This window comes from Hermetia illucens, chromosome 5, assembly GCF_905115235.1.
Source record: "Hermetia illucens chromosome 5, iHerIll2.2.curated.20191125, whole genome shotgun sequence".
In the NCBI taxonomy this organism is placed as follows: Eukaryota; Metazoa; Arthropoda; class Insecta; order Diptera; family Stratiomyidae; genus Hermetia; species Hermetia illucens.
In genome coordinates, this window is record NC_051853.1 from 84,108,332 (window position 1) to 84,127,181 (window position 18,850).

Sequence of the window (18,850 nt, forward strand, 5' to 3'; positions counted from 1 at the left end):
TTATACAAGAAACAATTTATTTTACTTTTCAGATTTATTAATGGCAAAAAAACGTTTCATAAGTGAACAAGTCTTAAACCTAATTGAGATCATTGAAAATACTGAAAATAAGGTTACTGGAGCGTAAATCAGTCAACGTGTAGCTTAGTTCAGTCTTATGGGCAAATTATCTCAAGCAATTGCTCTCTCCGCCGGATACCGTTTGGATTCGATTCATCCCCTTTCATTGGTAGTTTCACCTCTTGTACTCCCGACTCTGACAACTTCGGAATACAATTATCGTTGAACCTTCGACAAAAATTGTATAAACCGCAAATAGTCTCAATAGTTTTCTTCATTTCTTGTAAGTCCTTAGCTTCCAATGAATACAATGACTGGAATCGATGCATCATCTGAGTAATCGTATTTTGTACAGATTTAGTTTGCATCTCAATATATTGATTGAATTGAATTTTTCTCTGGTCTTTTGCATCAGAATAAGGTGTTATTAATGATGACATCAACGGGAACTTGCTATCACCAACCAGATAACATCCATTTGGTAAAGGCTCAGACGTTGACGCTAGCTTCTTCAAAATCGGGCTATTGTGACATGAGTACTTCGACGCGAGTTCCAAATAGCAGTCAATGATGATCAAATCACTTGTACATACCAGTTGAAGAATAACATCAACTTCATCGTCTTCACTTTCCAAAAATACATCCAAGTGTTTGGTCCCGATTGCACCAAGCATTTGTGTTTGTTTGTATGTAGTCAAACCAATGATGTGTTGCATGTTGGGCCAGCTTACAAATGTATTGATGAAACTTGAAATTAATCCACAAAAATTTCCTGAGATCTGATGGCATACTTTGGCGGGGATTTTGAATCGTTGGGAAATTTCTTCAAAGTGTTGACTTGTGCTTAGCTTCCATAGTGCTAGCGAAAGAAAAGTATCCTTGGATATAAGTGAGTTGTCGATTTCACGAAGCTGATTTTTCATGAGTGGACTGAGCACTTCGAGTAAAGCCTGCAATAGAAATAAACGATTGCATTCACAATTAGTAAAATGAAATGTACTCTGCGTTACGCAAATATATTAATGTGAGGAGAAGCCATAATACAATATATTGCAATAAATTGGTAGTAAATGAACACATTGAATCGTTGTCCACTATATTCTCAGAACAAGTTTCGAACGGGTAATTTAACTATTATTTCAAAGTAAGTTAGGGAAAACAACTCTAAAGGTTGTTTTCAATGGTGACCGACATGACAATACTCGAAAACTAAAACCAGTGCCACGATTAGCAGCGCTGATTTCTTAAATGAAATGCATCCACTGCCTTGTGCGCTTTCTAAGCGATAAATTTGGTACTGCTTAATGTTAGATTGATATTTACAAGACAGAACATTTTGTTGACGTTCAGAGGTAAACAAATATCTAAGATTTTCAAGCGATGATAGTCTTGATGTGTCGCTCGGAGGGGTACCTCTGGGATAACTTCCTACAACAACTTCTAAAGTTACTTAAAAATGACCGTGACCCTTTTATTACATAAGTTTCTGTCGTACTCAAATACATTTTTAAATATTTGTTGGTTCATATAAATAGAGAAAGTGTGATGAGCCGTCAGACTACTATTGATGTGTATGTTAGCTTCGTTTTGATGCCATACAGAAATTACATAACGATTAAATAACTGAGAATCATAAAAACTTCATGATGAATTAAATTAAATCAGATCCATTCTGTCAATGGTGATCCAGGAGTTCATGCATATAAAGAGGGACGCGCTCCGTCCTCCAACACAAGGCGATTACAAGATGCTGTCGTCGTTCGTTAGGAGGCAAACTATCTCGCTACATAGACGATAAAGATTTTGAACAATCCACCCACGTTTCGCTCTATCAAGTATTTTGTTGATGAACAATTTTATTTCCCCCCGACTTTGAAAGTGGTATCAAGTAAAGGCTTGATTCTATAGCGAACGAATGAATAAGAATCCCTTCGTTCGCCTGTTCAGCAAGGTAGGAGAGAGGAGTACTTTGTATCAATAATCGTTTTTCTCGAAGTAGACGACTGACTCCCTGAAGATACTTTATCGTCTCAACTAGACACAAATTCCTGACTTTCTGGTAGATTTTGAAGTTTTGGCCATCTGCAAAATACCAATTATGCGAAGCCAACAACATAAGTAACCCGTCTTTTCTTGGATTATTTCCAATGCTGTTGTGAACTTATCACTTGCACAGCTTTAAGTGTGACGATAATGGAATTGAAGCGCAGTCTGACTGAAAAATGGAGGAAAAGAAAAAATACTTCAGTAAAGAGTAAATAGGAAGCACTAAAATTTACAATTACCTGGTGTGTTATGAAAGAGACTCATCGATCGCATGATCAAGGTATTTCCCCTGGCAACAAGCACCTTAAGACCCTTCGTGAAAATGAATTTCCATGCCTCTAAAAGAATTCACTGACATCACCTTTCACAAAAAATTACAATTTGTGCACCCAGAAAACGAACATTTTGAAGCGAATTTAGTGAGTTTCAGCTAGTCCTCTCTTCAAACAAGTCGGAATATTAGAAATTCCACGCTCGGGTATAAAGGTTTTGTGTTCAACTTGTAAACGAAACTTTCTGCGCACGTTTTTCTACTCATACAGGGCTAGACATTGAAAACATTACTTGATATGTCTCCAAATTCCAACTCCGCCGTTCATATGAGTTCATTTTATTTGATGATTACGTCATACACATCATGGAGTGCAATAATAACTGAGTAGATATCGTAATAGGAGGTATTTTGAGACCTAGTTTTTGTATAGATATATCACTGTGATTTTTTCAGATTTTTCAGTTGGATAGGTTCTGGGAACGAGAACTATTTCTCTTTTGGGCACACATTTCGAGCCCTCACTCCCCTATCTTTCACCCAACATCAGAAATAGGATTTTTCTTTCTAATACTACCCTTTCACTTCATACCACACAAAATGCGCTTTTACATACTTTTTAATAAGGTTTTGTTACACACAAAATCTTAAAAACGGAAAATAGCGCCTTTGTGCGGACTACCGAAAACAACATTGTTAGAGTACCGAATAACCATTTTGTCACAATTGTATCTTCCGAAAACATTCTTAAAACTTGCGTAATTTGACCATATATTTCTCTTTGCCTCCAAGTCACCAAAGTGACAACAGGTGACTTGAGAGCCATTTTCTAGTTCCCTCGGAAGAGTGCAGCATCAAACCATCGCCGAATGCAATTTGAGTGAGAAAGAAGTGGAAGTGGATCGATAAGAATTTCGACTTATAACTGAGTACGTCGATACCATCGGATATTGCCGCAATACTCAAAATGTCTCCGGTTACAGAAACGGGAAAACCAAATTTCTCCTGAAAGTTCTTCTGTGAATTAACTGAAACGCAAAATCCCCTCCATGATTTCCTAAAAGACATGATTGACAAACATTGATTCTTTGGACACCAGACTCCGAGAAAGTTTTCCAACGTAATCTTAAACATCCAGTGTTTTTTATGGTATTCCGTAGTATATCTTGGGCTGATACAGGGCAGTGTTCACTAGACCACCCTACCCGGTAAGCGTGCTGACATGGACTAGTTCTAATATAATTGTCTATAAACTTCTTTGAGTACGAAAGATTTCAGGCAAATTGGTCTGAAAGATTTAAATAGTAGGGCTACGGGATGTGGGTTCTGAGAGGCAGCTGCAGCACTCCCATTCTTGGTAAATACCCCACCTTCCTTCTTCAGAAACACAGAAGATATCAAGTGCTACCTCGTGAACAGCGTAATAACAACTTCCCTTTCGTCACGGCGCACGATGTGCTGTACTTTCCAAGATTTGTCGCGGTATAGGAACTCACTTTCGATTCCGTTCACAAAGGCAATAAGAGTTTTCAGTTCGTTAGTCTCATCGATCCTTTTTTTTCTGCCGACAAACAAATCGAGCTAAAAAAGTTAATTGTTTACCATTCACCGCTTGATGGAATATGGCGCGTCAACCAAAACTGGATTTGCTGTTGAGATAACTGTATTTCCAAATTATTAATGCGTCGGCCGACATCCAGTTTTGTGCCACCGCTGGCAGAAACCACTAGATGCACTTTGCCTGTTAATTCAAATAGAAAAATTACAATGACCTGTCAGAGCTTTGGTTACCTGGTTTTTATCTTCAGCCCAACTCTACTTGCCTCGCTTCCCAAATTCAAAACTGTTTGTCCAAAGTCCGTGACCCGGTAAGAGAACAAACAGATGTAATCAGCGTAGTCGAGGTGTTTGAGTAAAGATATAATCTTCCGTTGAACTCCTTTACGTCCTCCGGACAGGGTTGCATAAAGAACATCACCGATAACAAGGAGAAATAATGTCGATGACAAGATGCAATGCTGGCGGACTTCACTTTGGCCCTCAAATTCTTCTGAGATTTCACATCGATGCAGCGCGTAGCATTTTACGCCATCATATGTCGTGCTGATAATATAATACTTATAAGTTTCTCCGGAATCCCCCTCCTGCGTAGAGCACGTCAGATACATTCCCTCTTCACACTGTCGATAGCTTTCTCCGAACCGTTGAAGAGTAAGTGAAATGAAAAACTTAAGACCGCGCACTATTCCGAAATGTTCCGTCGACTAAGGTGTGGTCAATGCCGGAGGACCCGGTGCGAATGCTTTTCTCTGTCGATCAAGCTCTTTGACCCGTTCTAGGATTATTTCGGCTATTATCTTCGCAATGGCATGGACCACGCAGATACCCCTTCAATGGTCACACACAAAACGGGTACCCTTCTTTGGAATTTTAAAGATTACCCGCTTCTTCCACTCTCTCTTTCGCGTTCTGCGGCATCTTCAGCTCCCCTGATCAGCCCAATAACAAATCCCCTTTTGTCAAGGTATACACTACGTTTAACTTCCCGGGATTTAGCACAGTATCGGAATTCGAGCGAGACACACCCGCCATCACTCGCAGCCATCAATATAGCTTTCAAACCCTTCCGTTCAGCGATCCGCTCCCTCGATTCCGCAGTCATCCATATTATATGCCGCCCCTATCGACCGATAACTTGGGTAGCACCCGAGAAATAGCATTTTTTATGGTGGTCCAATGTTTATCGATATTCTCACGCGGATTACTCAGCAAAATAGTTGTTATACTGTCGAATGACAGCTGGATCACCCAAGTGGTCGATTTTAGGGGGTCGCAGCTCTTCAATCATGCGAGAAATCGCGGACGAAACATGCAAGCGAACGTAAGCTAACATCAGATGGTGAACCCTTTCGAGACCGAAGTCAGCGCTTCTCTTGTTACGCACATCTAAGAGACAACACCTAAATCTACTAGTCGATCTTATTGCTCGGACGCCACGGTCAGTTGAAACCCAACTGAACTTACTCTGTCCACAAACACTGTGCCACCAATGACGAGGCGGTGGAAATTGCATCCACAAACCTCCTATCATTATGATTACAAGCTGTTGTCAAAACCCACCTTGGTATTTAAATCACCCATCTCGATCACAATGTCACCTTTAGAAAGCCTCTCCTTAATTACTTCTAATTACTCGTGGGAACCATTCTTCTCCTCTATTTCGAAAGTCTCCATTGACGAATAGCATTGTTCAATTGTGGTCCTCCTTAATTTGGACCGCGATTTTGCACTCAGAAGCCTGTTAGTAACAGGTTTCCAGGTCAAGAGAACGCGCCTTGCGGTAGCCATCAGAAACAACCCGACGCCAGATTCATGTCTGCTACAATTTGAATTTCCAGAGGACAAAAGCATATTGCTGCAATAGAAAGAGAAATACTCTCCAGAGGCCCAGAATATACAGCTTATATCGTTGGAATTCCCGCCCGAATTAAAGAAAGCGACCATTCTGGAGACCCTTGATATCGTTGCGGAGGAACGTGCGCAAATTCCGTTTTCGATAGCCAAAGGTCGCAGTCAAGGCGTTTCGTTATCAACAAAGTTTCGAAATTTGCAGGCTGCTAGCCCACGAATTTCTCTTTAAGTCGCCTTTTGCAAATAGGAAGACTTTGAGTATATTTCTAAGCCCCAACACACAGGGTTACCAGAATTTAACTTGCAAATTAAAACGCGGTTTTTATGGCGGCTTGTACACTATTGTTTAACCAACGTGGAATGATAGTTAAATCACGGAGGCGAGCCGTGTTGAGCTTAGAGAGTTGAGGCTATCCACCCTTGCACCTCTCTGTTGCCCACAACCAGAGGCAACTCCCTAACCTATTAATGCTATCGATCTGATCTGTATGCAGCCATCATCCGTTGAAAGTCAATTGACATTATCTCTGCGCTAAGTAATGGGAAACCAATGGTGAAGTAATGGAAGCCGCAGAAAACACAAACCTCTGACCATTGTCATTGCAATTGGCAAGATTGTGTGCCTCTCCCGTAGAGAGCCCCCTCCTCTGCATCAAAAGTCTCACCCGGTCATCGAGGAGCGTTCGCATAGTACCAAATTCAATCTAAATCCGTTGTGGAAAGTAAAAGGTCGTAAACGAAAAATGAGTGCAACCTGCAGCTGTTTGTGAAGCATAGTCATTCTATCCTAAACAAAGTAGTAGTTGCTTATGCTCAGACCAATCAAGGTTGCAAACCGGTGGTTACGGAATTGATATGTACAGAACCGTGGCCATCAGTCAACATAAAAGTATTTTCTGGATTGAGAATTGCAAATCTCTATCCATTTTATTTGGAATTAACGGCATGCGGGGAATACTTTACGTGAATTGTCAATCCGCAACTGACTGAGCAGTCACTACCTCAGTTCCCCCGCCTATATCCTAAGATGTCTTTCAGAGTATATCTAATAGCCAGGACCTACACTCAATGGCGTGGTCCTAACATCCAGCGGTATCTACCTGTGGTTTAGTGCCTATGGTATGCGTGGATATGCTTCCCTAATGCAGTCCCAAGTCCGAGATCACTGTGTGTGGGTAGTACTTATTAGATATACTATTTCAGACGGATATCGGGCAACTTGCCCAAAAATGGAATGATTGCCTCATGCAACACGGTCTCACATTGAATCTAAACAAAACTGAATTTTTGACGACCGAACCCAACGAAACAGGCAGGCTCACTGTCAATGGCAGTGATCTGCCCAGAACAGAGCGATTTAAATACCTAGAGTCAACGCTATCAGTCAATGGAGAACTGCTTTATGAAATTTCTTCACGTATTAACGCAACCTGGATGAAGTGGCGTTCCATAACTGATGTTCTTTGTGATCGACATGTCAACGAATGTCTCAAATCTAAAATTTATCGAAATATCGTCCGTCCTGTCGCTCGCTATGGTGTTGGGTGTTGGGGAACTATAAAAGACAATGAACGGCATCTAGCAGTAATGGAAACGGGGATATTGCATTGAACTAGTCACGTAATACGCCTTGATCCTATCCGAAATGAAGATATCCGCGATCGATATGGAGTTGCACCGATCGTGGAAAAATTGCGAGACAGGCGTCTTCGATAGTATGGTCACGCAATTCGTGCTAACGAGAATTCACTTGCCAAGATTGGTCTGAACATCGAAGTCGATAGTAAACGACCAAAGGGCAGGCCTTAACAACGGTGGCTTGATACGCTGTATGGGGATTTAAAAGCCTCGAGATTGCACCCAGATCAGGCATTCGATAGAACCAAATGGCGAAACCGATCACGACGGGCCGACCCCGCTTGTGAACGGGACAAAGGCTGAAGAAAAATTTCAGACGGAGGAAGGAATCACTCCTACTGAAACGGCTGAAACTTGATTTATATGTCCGGCAGGAGAGCGATGACGACCATATACTTGCATTTTATGAATTAACATCATTCGAAATCTTAACTATTGCTACTTACGTTGAAAGTTCCTTTTTTCATATGAAAATTCCCCTCAAAATCCTTAGGAGGCAAAAGTTGAGAAATTCGCAAATTGACCTCTAATTTCTGCGTCTGGCTTTTAACTAGCGGAACCGGTGTAATTGTGGTGTCTGGCATAGATCTACTCCCTTCGGTAGATTCCGAATCCAAAGGAACTTTGCTCGTTCGGCCATTTCTGCACGTTCGCACCTTCCTTTTCCGCAACATGTTGTACACGAAATAGTCCATTCCTTCGTCATTATCTTCTAAGAAGTTCCAAAACTGCTGCACGGGATATGGAATTGGGCGAAACTTCAAATTTCGATCTAATAACAAATCCTTAGCTAAAATTGTGGCAACGTTCGTTACAACTGCGCTTTCGTCCATTGCTTTAAGCTTGTAAATACAACAAATCCTAAAAATGTCATCACACGATCTTCTTCTTCATTATGTAGGAAACCATTAAGCCTGGAATATGCTTGGTTACTCACTCTTCCGACCACTGAACACAATTTTGACAACTGCACTAGCGAGAGCTGCTGATATTTAGAATTTTGGTGCATCGTGGGGAGCAAGTTTGTCGACCGGCTTTCGCGATTCCGTGGGTGTTTTTGCTAGGATTTGTTGTCGCTTGGTTTATTCAATTCGACTCGTTCGGTTTTCTAGATTTCGAGCAATAAAAGAAAAGCTAAGATGCGTCGCCAAAGAGTGCCAACTACGAATTTCGTCCCCGGCGGTGTTATCAACGTAAGTACGAACTGAATGGTTTTGTTAGGAATTTTGCAAATGCTTTACATGTGGCCGCCATTGTGGCGGCATATTCAGAGAAAATCAATATGAATTGTCCGTTTGGAGGTGATTTGTGATTTTGATAAGAGTTAGTTTTATACTTCTCAGTGATAATAAGAAGCACTTGGAGCCGATGTGAAATACAGTTCATATTTTTTATACGTAGAAGGTGGAAAATAGTGCAGTTAGTGCTCTTATTGATTCCCCACCAATTATGTCAAATTACTAGCTTTGCTAATGCAGCTGAAGATATTCCACCTTCAGTTCGGCCTGCCACCCGGCCCCCAGTTGAACTGAGAGAACCACTCACGTACCGACAAGCTGCAACGTCGTTAGTTCAACTCTGGGAATTTGGTTGACTTGAAACAAGAATTTGAGATATTTTTGTGTGTTGTTCACCATCGATAAAGATGCCAATGAAATTTTCGCCCACAGCCTAAACAAACATGTCTGGCGGGTTGGGAGATTCATTTTTAAATCGATCATTGGCCGCCTGAACAGTTAAAACTGACAGACCAACTGCATCCCATTCACGTTATGGCCATCGGCGGAATGCCGACTCTTTAGGCGTAGCTGACAGGCCGAACTGAATGTGGATGGCGGGCTTGGCACATCATGCGTGCATACTACATTTAGTCCGGATAGTACAGGATTTGTGAGTAATTTTCGTAGTTGCAAACGTTTCGTGCCGGTGAAGCACATTTTAGCAGGTATTTTAGGCAAATCTCAGAATCATCTCTGGTACTAGAATAATCGAAAAATTACTTCCCAAGGACCGTACTGTTTTGCGGTAGTTTATTGTTTTATTTTTGTGGCGAAAATATCGTTGCGGTGTTGCATACTTGGTGTATACAGTGCACGCTTCAATTCCAAGAATCCTAACTAGATCTGAGTGCCACCTTCACAGTATCTTCTTACAAATGTATTTCATTGTTTACCAAATCGGTTGCGCAATTCACCTTCGTTAGTCACTTTAGCGAGAGGTTTGTTTAAGAAAAGTGCCAAGTTGAGCGCGCATTTCGCGCGCACTTTAAAAATTTGAAATTGCATTCAATAACTTTTTATTTCTAATAATTGAATGCTGAGCCAATATTCTGAATCATATTAAAAAATCGCTTGAGCATTGATGAAACTAAATTGTGAGCATCTTCCATCTCTATTTCCACCCAGTTTGTGAAGATTTCGTGTTTGAGTTCGGGAACTGTGGCAAACTGTCGGTTGTTCGCGTAAACTCGCCTTGCTTTTATCTCAATTGAATGCGGGTCTGCTCTCCTTATATATGCGAAAGGGGATGTATTTTTTTTCACGAATATAGTCATGTGGGGTACCAAAATAAGAGTCTCGATTAGTATTTTCCAAATTCAGTATTAGTTTTGACAGTCATTGGAAAGGGGAGGAGAGCGGGGATCCGAAAGAGTCTGTTATTTCAAGGACTCGTTTTCAGAAGCTACCCAATCCAAATATTTGAAAAGAGATATGGTACTCCATGAACTCCCTCCATACCGACACATGTTTAAATCAAATTAATAATAGTATAATACCATATTTTTTAGAAATGGCTTGAGAGCCCCCTTAACTTATCCTATCATCAACTTACAATAATAAAGGCTATACAATTTCCATATTTTGCCAAACCCGAAGATTCACATATGTACATACATACAAATCAACGACATAAACCTAATGTTCACCCTAAATAAGTAAACATTATATTTGGCTTTGACGGTTTCGATCGCAGGGCCGAGGCGATCTCATCAGACGCTGCCTCAGTGCGGGTTTTGAATTCAATAAAAATGACCTAAATGCCACCCGTTGCCGCTTTCGGTCACGGTGCTCTGCAGGGTAGATGCGCTAAGGCAGCGTCTGATGAGATCGCCTCTACCTTGCGATCGAAACCGTCAAAGCCAAATATAATTTTTGAAAGTACTGGGCGCTTGCCCACGAACAGAGCAGTCCGTGCACTTAACAGAAGGAGTAACTTGCTTCTCGACCAAGTGCAGCCCGCCATTAAGTGGATGGTGGGCTCAGGACAACTCATTCCCAAACAAAATTTTCATTTCATAAACAAACATCGTCTATTACCGCGTGAAAATGCATGCATATATGCCCATCTAAATTTTCCCTTTACTCCTTGCACAAAAGCATACATATACATATATGTCAGGTACATAAATTAAAAACCGCTGATAACCTAAACACACATGTCAATATATTATTATTAACTTTATTTATGGAGATATCGGAATGCGATGTATTTTGAGACCTAGATTTCGTTTACGGTACACCATTGTGATGTTATTTTTCGGTTCTGAGAACGAGACTTTTTCCACATTTTGTGCCCTTTCTCCTCTAGGTTTCACCCAATTTCAGAAAAAAGAAGTACTAATTGAGCCCTTTCATTTGATACCCCACATGACCCTGTTCTGTGAAAAAGAAAAAAATTACATCTTGCTTTGGCATGTATGGGGAATCCCCTTGAAAATTCAATACCAAATGGCGCTACTGGCTGCATTTTAAGAGACACACAGACCACATGTTCTCACCAAATTTCGTAACAATTGGTTCAGCCGTTTCTGAATATAAACGTAGATCTGAACCGATTTTAATAAGGCTTTTCGTTTACACAAAACCTTAAAAACACTTTCTTTTAAAACGATTGATTCTGAAGGAAATAAGAAAACACACCAGTCGTACGATGAAACACAGAAAAAAACAATAAAATTCACTCGATTTACCACTTTTCTTGAACAAACCTTTCGCTAGAACGACTGACGAAGGTAAACTGCATTATGAATATGGAAAACAATACAATACAGTAATAAGAAGGTACTGTGGCAATAACATCTGTTAACAATTGTCTAATTCAGAGCGTTTTAAAATAAAATTTTCTGGTGCGCCTATAGGAATTGCGCGTATTTTCTGTAATAAAAGTTTTGAATCATCTGCAAGAGTCGATTAATGCCATTGGTTCCAAGTTATTCAATAGAAAAAGTGGAATCCTGGTCAGGATATCCGTAGCTATCTGTGAAATTTGTGCCTCACTGATAGAGCCACTGTATATTGCGTTACTTTTATTAGTTCTAGATACTCAATCCACTTAACACAGAATCTGTGGCTAGCAAGAATCTATTTCAAAGGCATTCTTTTCATAGTTGCCTTTTGTTTCCATGTATTCCCATCGTTTATAAGCTCCTATTCTTAAACACCTGAAGTGCGGCCAAAGAAGTAACCCTCGCTGTTGTTGATGTAGTGGATTAGTTCATTCTCAGAAGTCCTCCTGTTTAGTTCGATTACTTTTACGGCATGCACTGGCGTTATGGCTTCTTATTCCTTAGCCTTCATCCCGTTCACAGGCGGGGCCGGATCGTCGTGATCGGTGAGACTTTCAAATCACTATTCAGCGTATCAAGCCACTGTTGTTCCGGCTGCGTTTTTGGTCGCTTGCCATCGACTTCGATTTTCAGACCAATCTTGGCAAGTGAATTCTCGTTAGCGCAAATCACATGACCATACCATCGAAGGCCGCAAGATGCGGACTCCGCATAAACCCAAACAAAACGAACTGATGCTATTCACCAACAAGACAAGGGTACTTGAATTCCACCTACCGCAGCTGAATGAACAAAGCTTGGTTTTTTCCTCCAATGTAAAGTATCTGTAATCCTGGATTGAACATAGAATTGAAGGTTAAGAAGGCCTGCATAACCATCTATACTTGCAAAAGAACCTTTGCAAAGAAATGGGGTCTTCGGCCGGGAAGGGGGATAGTTCTCTGGATGTACACCGCTTTGGTCCAATCCTCACATACGGCTCTATTATATGGTGGCATATTTTGAGCAAAAAATACAATAGAGCTAAATTTATTAGGATTAAAAAAATCGGGTGTGCAAGGGGGGGGAGGGCAAATGTACTCCTGCATCGCCTCCGTCTAGACCTCCACATTAAATACATTGTAGCGTGCAATGCCGCCAGGCTAGGTGAGTCCGGATACGGAACAGCGAAGCCCTACGGCAATAATAACATCCTAGACGAAGTATCTGGGGAAATCTAAGTATTCCGCACGGACTATCCCACACCCACGCTGAACTTCACGAGAAACTTTGCTTTGGACTTCAGCCAAAATACAGTGGAAGACCGGCGACGTGTTGCAAGGCTATGACACAGTATTCTTCACCGATGGATCAAAGATGGTCTGTGGAGTCGGTGTACAAATTTCTTTAATAGAGATAGCTTCTCGCGAACCACAATTCTTTTCACACCAATTCCTAAGGCAGCTTTTTCGAGTCTGGATCTTTCCTGGAAATGTTTCCACTTAGGTGATCAACTCGTGTTCATGGTCCCATTAATCTCCAGCTAAAATTTCTAGGGGAAATTATTAGTTATGATATTGCACTCGGCCCAGATTTCACTTTAATAAATATTATATCTTTGTAATTTATTTGATTCAAAGTGTCAGCATGTAACGTTCGTTTCGTGGCTGACAGCAGATACCCGAGTGGCTGTTAGAAGAGAACCAAAATGAAACCCTCCTTAACTTGATCTGGACCATGAGAATGGTGCAATATCTACCAAAAAATGTCATAGGAGGAAAATAAACGTTTCGTGAATTTAGTCAATAAACAGTTTAATCATCCACGTCGGGGTTTGATTAACGTAGCCAATAGGCTCGCGATGGTGATCAGATGAAATTTTCCATGCAATGTCAATTTCCGGATAGCTAACTGATTAGAGCGTAAGGTCGCGATTCAAATTTCACTGGCGGCAGTAGAGTTTGTATCGTGATTTGACGTCGGATCCCAGTCGACTCAGCTGTGAATGAGTACCTGAGTCAAATCAGGGTAACAATCTCTGGCGAGCGCAATGCTGACCACATTACTTCCTACAGGGTACTGTAGTGTATCGTTGCGGTCTTGAATGAAGTGCTCTAAAGGCCCGGATGCAATTAGATTGTTGAATGATTATTATTATTAATGTCCACTTCTCCCTGGTGAACGTACTTGCGCTCATGGAAAATTCTCCAAAACAACTCGCTCTTATTGGCATTGTAAAGCTGCTCAGTTATAAGGCCATGGAACTATGGGATGGACCAACTAAAAAGTGGCGAATTAGCGCGACTTTATAGTAATTGCTTTGAATATGTTGTGGAATACCCCAATCAAACCAAAATCATTTGCTCTACATTCATTTGTTAGACTTTCCAATTCCTCCCTTCTTCCATCGCACTAATGACATGAAAACATTAAATATGAAGTTCAATGGGTGGCTCATATACAATGGAGTTTTTTTTACTTGGTAATTTTAAGTTTGTCAGGAACAGACTTGAAGTGGTCTGAATTGACAAAGCTTTCCGATGTTAATGCTTCGCGATTGTAATGCACCACTAGATTCCATTCGGATATTGATAATCCAGTGTTTTTTAAATTTGACAATTTTGATTTGACTTGCCATTACAATTCGTGGAAGGAACAAAATAGGGACACCAGCTATTTTCTACGTTTAGCTGATTTATGAGGTTCTTCTTGAACCGGTCGACTTTGAAGAAAAGCTATTGGCTGAAGGACGCGTTTGCATGATCCGCATACTCTTCTTACATTGTGAACTCATACTGTTCCATCTTCGCGTGTGGATGCCATGGCAATGCCACCAAGTGGCTATTTCAAAACTTTGCTTCCTTTATGTCAATCATTTTACACCTTAAAAGGTTAGAGCTGATTCTTTTCATTAACATTTCTGGTTGGAACTCATTCAAATATTCTTTTGAACACTGTTTCTAAAATGCCTGCCTGTCACTATTTTTCATTGCATTAAAAGCGAATGCTTTGTTTGTGAAGCATCGGATCCGTCCAGATAGTAACCTACGCTCCGATACCGTTCCAGTCGGTATATATTTATGTTATAGGCTTTCAATACATGAATAATAAAAGCTGTTGGCACACTCTTGAACAACAAATGTTTTGCCGATTCAACCGTTGTTTCCGAGAATCTTTCGAAATGAGGAGCTCTTGAAGGATAGATCAAAACTTGAATCTCTTAATGCTGCACTCTTTCATGATTTTCTCATAGGCTTGCTCTGAATAAGTTATTGTTGAAAGTTCCGAAATTTAGATCTAGCTGAGATGAAGCTATGATGCCCTCCACGGCCAATGAAGGTGTCTATTGTAAGATCTGCAACTTTCTCCAGGTGGGCTGTTTGACGGCAAAACAGCAGAGCACGACGATGCCAATTTTGTGTGGATTTGAACATGAAACTTAAAGTGTACGTAGAAAGGCCTACAAGAATCTACTAAATTTGTATATGGTGTCGACAGTGAGATTTCCTCCGGGCCCGAATTTTCTACATAATTTTCACCCCTGGGACAAAGTGGTCGTTTCTCATCATCCGGGTTTGGTTGGTTCTCTAAACTAAGCGTTTGATGTAAAATTGGTCAACAAACTGGTTTTTACCTTGCAGGCAACTCGTCGGGGAAAAGTAATGAGACTCACATTTGGGGGGAAAGGTCAATTCGCTTAAATTTCCACCAAACAACGCCATTTTCTCGTCCTACGAACCCAGCGCTTTTCAACGTGGGCCATTAATAGCTGTCCTGCAAATCGTAGAAAAAACTTGAAGAGAGAATTGGTGTGTTGTCAATTTCGCGAAAATCATCATCAACGGTGCAACAACCTTTATCCAGTCTAGGCCTGCCTTAACTCTAGATTCCCGGTTTTGCGCCGAGGTCCACTAATTCGATATCCCTAAAGCTGGCTGGCGTCCTGTTCTACGTCGTCGCTCCATCTCAAGCAGGGTCTGCCACGTCTCCTTGTTCTATCATAGATATTGCCCTTATAGACTTTCCGGGATGCATCGTCCTCATCCATGCGGATTAAGTGACCCGCCCACCGCAATCTATTGAGCCGGATTTTATCCACAACCAAACGGGCATGGTATCGTTCATAGATTTCATCGCTATGTGGGCTACGGGATCGTCCATCCTCCGGAGGATTCTTCCCTCGAACGCGATCAAGAGGTCTCGTTGTTGATGTCGAATGGTCTGCAAAGTGATTCTGTTGCTTTTATCTGGCTTCGCAACTGATGATCATATTCCAACAGTTTTTCCATCGCTGGTCGCAGAGAGAAAATCTAATCTAGTACTGTTTTATCTGGAATGGAGTCTTTTTGATATGGGCCAATGAAGTTCTAGGCGTATGGAGCTATCCGACCTAGCAAGATAGCTGAGAATATCTTATAGATGGTAATTAGCGACATGATACCTCTATAATTGGTGCACTACATGATATCTCCCTTTTTATGTATGGGACAGGTAATGTCTCATTGCCAATCGCCAGGCATTGGTTCGCTGTCCCACACCTTGAGTATTAAGTTAATGATTTCATCAATCGAGATATCTGCCTGGCACGCAATATTCTGGCTCAGTGAATTCTTCATTCGTGTTATTGAGGAGAGTTGAAGATCATCTAATTTGCAACAAAGCATGACTATAAAACAACATTCAGAACTGCGGAGCTTCTCACGCAATGCACGCTGCGCCGTTACTCGTTGCAAAGCACCGTAACGAGTATCGCCTCTCTACATTGTGTATTTCTAGACCTAGAGAAGACATTTCATCTTGTACCATACAAACTCATATGGCATGTGCGACAACAATTAATGCCAGAGGAACTTGGGCGATGGGCTAAATTGTTCTATTGCGATTTGAAAAGTAAAGATCGAAGTGTGTGTGGCTGGTATATTCAAAGCGTCTCATGTCATAAACACTGTTACGCGGGATATCCAACGTCCAGCGCCCTCTACATCGCCTTATGCTGACAATGTTTTCTTAGCTTCTAATAATAAAGTTGACTTTGTAAAAGTGACTGAAACGGGCACTATCATTGTTAGTAAAAGTAACTAACCTAGAACTGAGCGATTTACTTATGAATTGGAATTTCTTCACATATCAGAGCAACCTAGATGAAATAGCGTCCCATGACTGGCGTCCTTAGCGCAATCGACGTTTTAATGACCATCTTAAATTCCGGAGTCTGGATAGCTGAGTGGTTAGAGCACATGGCTGTCGTACGGACGATCGACGTCGGATACCAGTCGACTCAGCTGTGAACGAGTTCCTGAGTCAAATCAGGTTAATAATCTCGGGCGAGCGCAATACTGACCACATTGCCTCCTACAGGGTACTGTACCGGGTGGTGTACCGTTACGGTCTTGAATGAAGTGCTCCAATACACTTCAAAGCCCTGATCCAATTGGGTTATTGTGCCTACGATTATTATTATTATCAAATTCAAAATCTATCGCAGTATTGTGATGTGCCACCTTATGTGGTTGTTGCCAGTCGACTTGGCAATCCCTTACTCTTCTTTCTTTGTAAATTAGTTTATGGTTAGTCGGAGCAGCTAAATGCCAAAACTCCAGACTAACCAGCTATGGGAGCAGCAATTGCCTGAACTCCACAATGATCTAGTCAAGCAGTGTAAATTTTGGGAGCAGCAAATTGCCTGGACTCCACAGAATAAAACACGTTAGGCTTGTGTTCGATAGTTCCAACGAACTACATATTTTTAATTCATGTTTCCTATTTTATACAATTTTTACCTATACTTAGTAGGCCGGTACATATGAATTTACAGTATTTTAGAGAAAATATTACATAGTAGGCAATGATAATGTGGATAAGTTTACAGTATTTTAAAGTATCGTACGTCCTGTTACTAAGATCTATGAACGCCACATCGCAGTATTGGTATAAAGATGTCACGATTATTCATTTCTGAAAAAAACTATAAGAGGAGGCTCTGAGTGGTCACAGAATTAGCACTGACGAGCTCACTAGTTAAGTTTGATCTAGAGTTGGTGGGAAAAGGTAGATGGTGATTTGAGAACCATTCGATTTCACCCGAGTCAAGACTATGTGGACGGGCGGACAGCACCACTAAACGGGAGGAAGTTTAAAAATTTGGAAGATATGGAGTATAATGTCAACCCCATTCATATTCTAATGCAATACTCCTCAATAAAGTCAGTTTTTTTCGGCGGATATTGCCACGATAACTGTCTATTGATTCTTTGCAATCATTGAGTAAATACTGGACAACACGCAGATTCCTTTAGTCTTTGATTTTTCAATACTAAGGAGATACTTTCTAAACCCATGGAAGATAATCACGGACTCCTTGGACGTGATCCGTATTTAAAAAATCTAAAGGTATTTACGTCATATGCTGCTTGAAAGAGATCCTAATCTATTTTGAATTACACTTTTGATCGATGCCTTGCTAATGCATACTTCATCGTAAACAGAGCAATATTATTATTCTCAATAGATTGCGAATTTCCTGTAAATATGAAATTCCTCATTCGAGTGACGAAATACGGTTATTACAGTAGAATCCCGATGATTCGTATGTTCAAGGGATTGACGATTTGGTACGAAATATCACAAGCAAAACAATAAAGAAAATTAACTCTTGGGACCGGCAAATTTGTACGAATTAGCTCGAAATATGAATGATCGGGATTCCACTGTATTAATTCCATTATTATCTTAATTTGAGTAGATGAACAACGGGCTGAGTTTCATGATTTTCCTCGTAGGGGTTATCTTGGATCTACCTCGTGTTGACTCAGATTTTTACTTCAATCCATTTTTTAACACGTTTTGGCTATAAATACTCCTTTTACGTAGCTTCTAAATAAAAAAGGACCTTTAATTTGATTGTTTGCATTTATGTTACATATTAGACGAGACGTCTGATGGCAGGTACCGGCAAAGATAACTACAGCATGTACCTATCCAGTGTATATGCGTATATGTCTATACTAGAAACAGAATAATGTCTAGAATATTATTCTGTTCAATATAATTTGAATATTTTTTGGAGTAACATTATTCGGAATTTATACATTTATTATTTCAAAATTAACTTAACAGCGCCTAGTTGGGACATTGCAAATGATTTGTTTCAGGAAAAAAACATGCCAGGCTTGATTACGCTAATCTGTATACACTAAGTTTGACAGATTGCACATAATAACACGGGGAACTTTTATGTACACTCTACCAGAGATTGTCCAAATTGACGATATTCAAGCCATATCAATTCAGAACAAGATATCTTTCGATCGTACGTTGATTGCGATTGTTATGAAATAGAATTTCGCAATGAAGACATTCATCTTTGTGTCTTAAAATTT

General features: G+C 40.6%; 2 protein-coding genes across 2 annotated transcripts in view; one reads left to right on the plus strand and one right to left on the minus strand.

Annotated features, from left to right (window-relative positions):
• Positions 1–8,452, minus strand: LOC119656599 (protein ALP1-like). The gene is made up of 3 exons (XM_038063026.1): positions 8,364–8,452; positions 7,873–8,287; positions 1–1,010 (listed from the first exon to the last, which is right to left on the minus strand). The coding sequence occupies exons 2-3, from the start codon at positions 8,257–8,259 to the stop codon at positions 156–158; spliced, it is 1,242 nt and encodes a 413-aa protein (XP_037918954.1). The 5' UTR covers positions 8,260–8,287; positions 8,364–8,452; the 3' UTR covers positions 1–155.
• LOC119656600 (double-stranded RNA-specific editase 1-like) overlaps positions 8,429–18,850 on the plus strand; it is a 20,862-nt gene continuing 10,440 nt past the window's right edge. The window contains exon 1 of the mRNA XM_038063028.1: positions 8,429–8,619. Within this exon, the coding sequence (XP_037918956.1) occupies positions 8,566–8,619 (54 nt within the window). The 5' untranslated portion in view covers positions 8,429–8,565. The remainder of the gene's footprint in view (positions 8,620–18,850) is intronic.